We start from the raw sequence: 9,588 nt of genomic DNA on the forward strand, positions 1-9,588 counted from the left end.
CGTCTCTCGCTCAATCGCCCCGTGACAGAACGAACCAGCCAAGATGTGGATTCAGCGGAGCGAGATTTTTTCTTCAGAGGAGGAGAAGGGAAATTCCATTTCCCTATTTGAATATTTCTCCAGATGTGTTCAGAGGACTTTGGAGGAGGAGAGCACCATGTCAGACGGTGATCAGATCGGAGGAGGTGGTCCGGTGGTCCGGAGACGGAGGAGGAGAAGGAAGACCTCCTCTGTGACTATTCCGGTGGTCCCAGTTCCGGTGGTCCCAGTTCCGGTGGTCCCGAGTCCGGTGGTCCCAATTCCGGTGGTCTCAAGACACAGGAGGAGGAGAAGGGTTCCCTCCATAATTGTTCCGGTGGTCCCAGTTCCGGTGGTGCCTGCCGAGCCTGTGTCTTCGGACAAGATGGCCACCGCTGAACCTGTTCACGTTACGCCTGTTGAGCCTGTGTCTTCGGACAAGATGGTCGCCGCCGAGAGTGTTCCCGTCACGTCTGCTGAGCCTGTGTCTTCGGACAAGATGGCCACCACTGAACCTGTTCACGTTACGCCTGTCAAGCCTGTGTCTTCGGACAAGAAGGTCACTACCAAGACTGGGTCTTCGGACAAGATGGCCGCCGTCGAGCCTGTGTCTGGGCCGGTGGTGTCTGTTCCTGAGCCTGAGCCCTCAGTGACCGCGACACTGGCCATTATGGCCACAGCCATGTGGTGTGTGTGGGCTACACACACACTTGAGCCGGTGGTGTCTGTTCCTGAGCCGGTGGTGTCTGTTCCTGAGCCGGTGATGTCTGTTCCTGTTCCTGAGCCGGAGCCAGTGTCTGTTCCTGAGCCGGAGCCCGTGTCTGTCCCTGAGCCGGAGCCTGTGTCTGTTCCTGAGCCGGAGCCAGTGTCTGTTCCTGAGCCGGAGCCAGTGTCTGTTCCTGAGCCGGAGCCAGTGTCTGTTCCTGAGCCGGAGCCAGTGTCTGTTCCTGAGCCGGAGCCAGTGTCTGTTCCTGAGCCGGAGCCAGTGTCTGTTCCTGAGCCGGAGCCAGTGTCTGTTCCTGAGCCGGAGCCAGTGTCTGTTCCTGAGCCGGAGCCAGTGTCTGTTCCTGAGCCGGAGCCAGTGTCTGTTCCTGAGCCGGAGCCAGTGTCTGTTCCTGAGCCGGAGCCAGTGTCTGTTCCTGAGCCGGAGCCAGTGTCTGTTCCTGAGCCGGAGCCAGTGTCTGTTCCTGAGCTGGAGCCTGTGTCTGTTCCTGAGCCGGAGCCTGTGTCTGTTCCTGAGCCGGAGCCAGTGTCTGTTCCTGAGCCGGAGCCAGTGTCTGTTCCTGAGCCGGAGCCAGTGTCTGTTCCTGAGCCGGAGCCAGTGTCTGTTCCTGAGCCGGAGCCAGTGTCTGTTCCTGAGCCGGAGCCAGTGTCTGTTCCTGAGCCGGAGCCAGTGTCTGTTCCTGAGCCGGAGCCAGTGTCTGTTCCTGAGCCGGAGCCAGTGTCTGTTCCTGAGCCGGAGCCAGTGTCTGTTCCTGAGCCGGAGCCAGTGTCTGTTCCTGAGCCGGAGCCAGTGTCTGTTCCTGAGCCGGAGCCAGTGTCTGTTCCTGAGCCGGAGCCAGTGTCTGTTCCTGAGCCGGAGCCAGTGTCTGTTCCTGAGCCGGAGCCAGTTCCAGTGCCCGAGCCGGAGGGGCCAGTTCCAGTTCCCGAGCCGGTGGTGCCAGTTCCAGTGCCCGAGCCGGAGGGGCCAGTTCCAGTGCCCGAGCCGGTGGTGCCAGTTCCAGTTCCCGAGCCGGTGGTTCCAGTTCCAGTGCCAGTTCCAGTGGTGCCAGTTCCAGTTCCCGAGCCGGAGGGGCCAGTTCCAGTGCCCGAGCCGGTGGTGCCAGTTCCAGTTCCCGAGCCGGTGGTGCCAGTTCCAGTGCCAGTTCCAGTAGTGGCAGTTCCAGTGCCTGAGCCGGTGGTTCCAGTGCCTGAGCCGGTGGTTCCAGTTCCAGTGCCTGAGCCGGTGGTACCAGTTCCAGTGCCAGTTCCAGTGGTTCCAGTTCCCGAGCCGGAGGGGCCAGTTCCAGTGCCCGAGCCGGTGGTGCCAGTTCCAGTTCCCGAGCCGGTGGTGCCAGTTCCAGTGCCAGTTCCAGTAGTGGCAGTTCCAGTGCCTGAGCCGGTGGTTCCAGTTCCAGTGCCTGAGCCGGTGGTACCAGTTCCAGTGCCTGAGCCGGTGGTGCCAGTTCCAGTGCCAGTTCCAGTGGTGCCAGTTCCAGTGCCTGAGCCGGTGGTGCCAGTTCCAGTGCCAGTTCCGGTGGTGCCAGTTCCAGTGCCTGAGCCGTTGGTGTCTGTTCCAGTTCCTGCACCGTGGCCGCCCGAGGGATCTTCACCGGCGTGGCCGCCCGAGAGGTCTTCACCGCCGTGGCCGCCCGAGGGACAGTCTCCGCCCTGGCCGCCCGAGGGACAGTCTCCGCCCTGGCCGCCCGAGGGAGAGTCTCCGCCCTGGCCGCCCGAGGGAAAGTCTCCGCCCTGGCCGCCCGATGAACTGCCGTCTCCGCCCTGGCCGCCCGAGGGAGAGTCTCCGCCCTGGCCGCCCGAGGGAAAGTCTCCGCCCTGGCCGCCCGAGGGAAAGTCTCCGCCCTGGCCGCCCGAGGGAAAGTCTCCGCCCTGGCCGCCTGATGAATTTCCCGCTCCGCCCTGGCCGCCTGAAGGAAAGTCTCCACCCTGGCCGTTTGCACAGCCTGCCCCGTCCTGGTCTCCTGAACCCTGTGGACCACTCACTTTGGTGTCCCAGACATTTTGTTTCCCCTGTCCCGCCCTGGTCTGTCCGTCCCGCCCTGGTCTGTCCCTCCCGTCCCGCCCTGGTCTTGGAGCGTCTGGTAGCCGCTCCGTAGGGAGGGGGTAATGTCACATGCCTGTCCTGTCCTGTGCTGCACATGGGTGTTTGTTATGTTGGGCCATGTGCTCGTGTCTATTGTCTAGCCCCTCCCAGCTTGTTATTTGATTATTGGTTAATTTATCCCACCTGTTAGTCTCATTACCCTCCTTTGTTTGTTCCCCTATTTAGCTTCCTGGTGTTTGTAGTCCTGTGCTGGTTCGTTGTCCGAGTTACCTGTCTTTGATGTTCCTGTCTGTTGATTATCTGAGTTCTGAGTTTTCTGTATTTTTGTCTGTGTTTGTTAATTAAATCTCCTCTGCACTTGAATCCTCGTCTCTCGCTCAATCGCCCCGTGACACCAACAGGATGCATGCCGCTGCCGACAGGAGACCAGCAGTGCCACATTCAGGCCAAAATAGTCTATTATGTGGTCAGATTCGATAGGCAGTTAAAACTAGTTAATTTCCTCAATGCAAAGATCATGATTAAAGCCAACCAGAAATCATGTATATATAAAAAAAAAAAAAAAAAAAAAAAAAAAAATCAAACCAGAAGGATAACTTAACTAAACTTCGTAATAAGTAATTATAAATTACTTCATAAACAAGTAATTGTTGTGATGAGGCAGAGACAGTGGGATCCATTTGCAGCTTTATTAGAGAGTAGTCAAGACAGGCAGGGTCAAACACAGCAGACAGGGCAAAGCAGTCTAGGCAGAGACAAACCAGGTGAACAGGCAAGGGTCGAGGCAGGCAGCAAGAATCAGGAATCAATAAACAATCCAGGTCAGGGCAGGCAGCAGAGAATCAGAAACGATAAACAGTCCAAGATCAATAACAGAAATCAAACACGGGAATAAACACTCAGAAATGATGGCCGGGGCAGAATCAAGACTTCACATTGAATGTGTGTGTGGAAGTGGTTTATATGAGTGTGTGTAAATGAGGTGCAGGTGTGTAACGCAATCAGTCCCAGGTAAGCGGTATTATGGGAAATGGAGTTCAATGGGTAAAGTTAATATTCTGGGGAAGGTTCTCTCCAGTGGTGAAGAGGAGGCGGTGCGGGAGCCTGCTCTGTAACAGTAATAAGGTGAAAAAAAAATAAAGAATAGTATGTCTGTTTGCATTCAATTTATGCAAATTTACATGTTTGATAAATATATTTTTTTAAATAATGTACAGTGATATCTCATTAATATGAGTTATTAAAACTGCATGTATAGTAATTACAAAATAAAATGTTGTTCAAAATAGTTTTATATTAATTGAATTATTTTATATTATTTTTATTATTGCAGCCTTAATCACAGCAGAGGAATGCTGTCATTGCTTGACATCATGTCAACTACACATATCTAAAGATAGAAAATTTGGAAGATATAGATGTGATTTAAAATCTCACAGGTATATTTCTTTCTATCTCTATAATATAACTGAATGGGATCTTTTACATTTTCATACCTTTTTTATATCGTTTTACACCTCATTTAGAATTATAGTTGACTTTTCAATAACCCACCATAAACCAATAATTACACCTAATTTAACAGTCAGTTGCATCATGTGTTTTGTTCATTGTCTTTGTTGTTTAAAACAATAGCACTCCCTTGATGTTTATGACAATAATATGGTGTATTTTCCAGCTAGGCTTTAATTAAAGCGTATATCTGCATCATTCTGTGTTATGAAATTTTTTCTCAGATGAGTAGAAATGACAGGAGCCTTTGCGTCAGCCTGTTTATCATGTTGCATCACATCACAGTTCAATGTCACAGACCTGAGACCACATCACTATCCAACCCCCATAGGTACACAGAAACATTAAAATGTTCTTGCAAACTTGAAAAATAATATAAACATGTTTATTTATTTGTCAATAGAACTTAGAACTTGTTTTTCCCATAATGTGTTGCTTTGTATTTTGTTTAGGCTTAAGCAAGATGATATAACATTTAGGGGCAAAAATGCAGAATAGTAACCCAACACTTGAGAATAAAATAGCAAATATCTCCACAGCTACTGTGAATTTTCCAGGAGAACTGACATAAGCTGGAATAAATGTGATCCATACAGCACAGAATATTAGCATACTGAATGTGATGAATTTGGCCTCATTGAAGTTATCAGGCAGTGTGCGAGCCAGAAAAGCTATAATAAAGCACAAAACAGACAGTAGGCCAATATAACCCAGAACAGCCCAGAAACCTATAGAAGTACCGAGACTACACTCGAGAATGATCTTTTCCTTATAATATTTCATATTTTTCTGGGGAAATGGAGGAGACGTTGTCAGCCATAGTGCACAGATTAGAAGTTGTATAAGTGTAAAAGCAAGAACACTGAGTCGTTGTTGTGAAGGCCCAAACAATTTCATGACATTACTTCCTGGAACTGTGGCCTTGAAGGCCATTAACACCACTATTGTTTTCCCCAGAACACAGGAGATACAGAGGACAAAAGTGATCCCAAATGCTGCGTGACGCAACATACAGGACCACTCAGTGGGCCGACCAATGAAAGTAAGTGAACAGAGGAAACACAGAGTCAATGAGAAGAGCAGCAGGAAGCTCAGCTCTGAGTTGTTGGCTTTTACTATGGGGGTGTCCTTCTTGCTGTAAAACAGGATGGCCACCAGCACAGTTAATCCTACTCCAAACAGTGAGAAAAAGACTAGCACTATACCCATGACTTCTGTGAATGACAGAAACTCTACAGCCTTTAACACACATTTATTTTTCTCAGCATTAGACCAGTATTCCCCTGGACACTGCTTGCATTTATTTGAATCTGTAAAGGAAGTTGTGTTTACCATAGTTAGAGATACAATTTTATTTATGAACTCCTTTGATAAAAAACTGCACCCTGAACAGTAAAAGAAAAACACAAACATAACAGCTAACCAATTTTCTTTGGATCTGTGAGATGGGCTGAAGATTACCTGTCTCAATGCTGATTTCTCCTTCTGCACATGGAATACAGTCATAACAGCAGACAGGTTTTCCTTTCTGTGCAGCCTTCCTAGTACCTGGAGGACAGCTCACACTGCACACAGAACTTGGCTTCTACATAGAAAAATACAATAATTTTTATGTTGATTCTGATTCTGTAGAATGAAGATAAAAATAAATAGCAACAACAAGTCATTATTCAAGTCAGCTTAATATATATATATATATATATATATATATATATATATATATATATATTTGGCTAAAAACTTGCTCTTCAATGCACTCTGCAGTTGCCTTTCTGCTTTATCAAAGTTCATTATCACTTACACATTCAAGTCACATTAATTTGTTTTATAACACCAATTAGGCATATAGTTTGCTAATGCAAATGTTTTAAATTAAATGAAATTATTTTTGTTTCTTTTTCTACTGTTCTGAACTCTGAACAGAATGTAGAGTTTTGAAAAGCTTTGGAGGATACTTTTTTCCCTAATAAATCAGTCATTATAATTTCCTTCTTTTTTGAATTATGTCCGTCCATTATGTCTTAGATTTCAGAACCATCCATTTTAGATTTTGCCATTATGGTAACCTTTTTTTAAAAAAAAGATTTTGTTATTATGGTAACCATTTTAAACTTGGAACAAAAAAGTGCTGCTTGCCTTCAGCTTTGCTTCAGCCCAGATTATGTTTTCAGTGTTAACTACAAAGCGCTGATCAGGGGAAAGTGAGGCATCATAGAATCCCACTGGTTTAAATTGAATTGATCCACCAGAGTCCTGCTGCCAGTTCACAACTTCATATTGGGCTATTGTGGCACCAGTGCTGTCAAACCATACACGATCCCCCATCTTTACGGTGAAATTTACCTTCTTCAGAGCCTCAACCACCTAGTAAAAAGACAAATTATCTTTTATTGAGAAATTGTAAGTAATTCATTTATCACACTAAAATAATTATCTCTTTGATATCACTTTCTAACTGTTTAGCTCTATTCTGTTTTACCTGTTGTGGTTGTATTATCAGGTCTTTTTCACAACCTTCTGGTTCTTTGCACTTCAGTAGACTGTGTAGTGAATTAGCCACAGCATAAACTGCTTTATAGACATTGCTTGAATGTCTGTGTTCAGACACATCTTCATTGTAACTTTTCAGCGCAAGTAGATCCTGATACCTGCTGCATTTTAATTTGATCTGTGAATCATTCCCCTCCTTTTGTGAGCATGGAAAAGCTGTGTCCCAGAATTCTTTTAGAACATAATCTGCAAAACCTTCAATATAGATTTTTCTCACTGCAGTCCCCAGTGACCCTCCCAGCACACGGATGGTTTTTGGAGTGATTAAACTCTTTGAAGTTATCCACCCCTCCACACCGACAATTTGGAGGCCAGTAATGTTCTGAATACTTAGCTGATCAATAAGTAAGCCCATCTCGAGTAATGAAACAAATGCAACAATCACTTTTGCAGTGCTTTTTTTAATTGTGTCTACCACTTTTTTTAGTTTTTCTGGCTCTGTTCGATAGAATTTCACAGAGTACTCCACACAGATCCCCTCCGTCTGTGCTGTATTCAGAAAAATTGCCATTCCATTGTTTCCATAGTCATTGTCACTGTTCACAGCTCCCACCCAAGACCAGCCAAAGTGCTTGACTATGTAAGCAAGTGCTCTGCCTTGGTGGTAATCACTAGCAATAGTTCTGAAGAATGAGGTGTAATCTTTCCTATTACTTAGACATTCACAGGAGGCTGCATGACTTATCTGAAAGAAAGAAAGAAAGAAAGAAAGAAAGAAAGAAAGAAAGAAAGAAAGAAAGAAAGAAAGAAAGAAAGAAAGAAAGAAAGAAAGAAAGAAAGAAAGAAAGAAAGAAAGAAATTAAATGAGTTCACTGGTGACCTTGTCAGATCTTTTTTAATTTCCGCTTACCACTGGAATTTTAAAAGGTCCTGCAGTTCTGGACAGAATCACTGTGGCAGAAGACTCAGTTTCTCCAATGATGGCATGTATAGGAGACTGTCCATTGCATCTGTCCCCTGCTACAATCTCTGGACCATTCATCAGTCCCATAGTAGCACTCATAGAAGACATTCTTGAACTACAGGTATCATAAATTTTGTAGCCAAGAGAAACATTTTGGAGTAAACTTTCACTTCTGTTAATCTCCTCAATAGCAAAGATCATGATTTGAGCCAGACGGTAATCTCTCAGATTCACACTGTTATAACATTAAACCAGTAAGTATTAACTAAAAAAAAAAAAAAAAAAAAAAAAAAAAAAAAAACAGATAAAGACAGTGGTAATGGACAATAAATGTACACACTGTCTAAATTTCACATGACATAACAAACCTGGAGCATGAAAGAAGCTGAGGTTTTTGTTTAAACTCAAATGAAGGTAATGTCTCTATGCTGTGGATTGGAAAAAGTGCCCCAATAGTAACATCTCCATCCTTGAAAAGTAGCGGGTACTTTGGGTCTCCCATCGTTCGGCAAGGAACATTGCCTGTCTTTACATGTAGCAGACTGAAAAGCAAGAGTGTGTAAAGAAAGAGAAGCATCCCAAAGATTGAGCTCAACTACAGCTGCCAGATGTATTTGACCTGATGCAGTATTTGCACTTTTATAGACATACTTATTATAGATGAATGATTGTGAACGTAGCCAATGACCTCATAGGGCACATGAAGCAGGTCAATCACAGGTCAAATAGAATTAGACTAATTTTACAGTGTCTAATTTTGTTATACTTTCAGAATGCAGTAGATTTTAAAACTGTGGATATTGGATCATTACAGTTTATGCTGTGTGCTCAGATTTGCATTGCATCTTTGCTTTTTCTTTTTTCTGCACCTGCTTGCACTCTTGTTGCTTGCTCATTTGGGAAACTGTATTTTGGCATTAGTAAATATGTATTCTGCCTTAAAGGGCACCTATTATGCAAAATTCACTTTTACATGGTGTTTGAAAATGTGCGTTGGCAGTATGTGTACACAACCACCCTATAATGGTAAAAATCATGCTTTTATTTAAATCCCCATAAATCATAAGCACTGTCTCAGAACAAGCCATTCTCAGATTCGGGGCAATGTGACAATCTCATCCCACGACTGTTGACTGACACTGCAGTTTTAGCATAGACTCCTCCTGAGTGAGAGTGAGCTGTTCACAATCCGCCATTGTTTCCACACCAGAGCAGCTGTAGACAATCGTCTCCTAAGCGATTGAGGTGTTTTGTTATAAGATGTAAGAATGAACACAGCAGTCTTGATTTACTCCCGTTGTTACTCGAGGATGGATTTGTACCAACTGTTGTGTTCGTGATCCAGCTTACGGTCTCCGGAGCGATAGGCCTAATGTTACTGATCACGGTAGTAATGAAAGGGAGAGCGTGCACTTTATTACAGTTCATCTAAGTCATTTTACGGATATAAAGTTTACCAGTTTATTAAGCAACCCCTGAAAAGGTGAGTATATATTTGTTTACTGTTTATTGCAACAAGTGTTTCTGTGTAATTCGCTGTGTATGTTGATGATAATGAAAGGGAGAGAGAGAGTTTATGGATAAGACTTTAATGCGCACTTATACTGTGTTTATTCAGCTCTTACAGGGATTTTTTGGAGTAAAACTGACATCTTTTGTGTGATGTAAGTTACAATAAACTTCATTAAACTCATTGAAATATGTTTGGCCATCATTCGGACGGGGTCTGCTACAACAGGCTTGTACTAATAGTGGATAAAAGCAAGATGAAAAATAAGTTATAACCGTAATTGAATTAAACTATACCTGTTCAATCTCCATACAGCATATATCCTCTGGC

At 44.8% G+C, this 9,588-nt stretch overlaps 1 protein-coding gene across 1 annotated transcript; it reads right to left on the bottom strand.

The window, feature by feature from the left end:
• Positions 1–4,690: 4,690 nt before the first annotated feature.
• On the bottom strand, positions 4,691–8,337 carry LOC308694290 (extracellular calcium-sensing receptor-like; the record flags this gene model as incomplete). The annotated part of the gene is made up of 6 exons (XM_081371752.1): positions 8,117–8,337; positions 7,695–7,983; positions 6,774–7,529; positions 6,431–6,658; positions 5,756–5,879; positions 4,691–5,604 (listed from the first exon to the last, which is right to left on the bottom strand). Exons 1-6 carry the CDS (start codon positions 8,323–8,325, stop codon positions 4,691–4,693), a joined length of 2,520 nt encoding a protein of 839 aa, XP_081227878.1. The 5' UTR covers positions 8,326–8,337.
• Positions 8,338–9,588: the final 1,251 nt, after the last annotated feature.

This window comes from Scardinius erythrophthalmus (assembly GCF_964197995.2).
Source record: "Scardinius erythrophthalmus genome assembly, chromosome: 8".
Lineage (NCBI taxonomy): Eukaryota > Metazoa > Chordata > Actinopteri > Cypriniformes > Leuciscidae > Scardinius > Scardinius erythrophthalmus.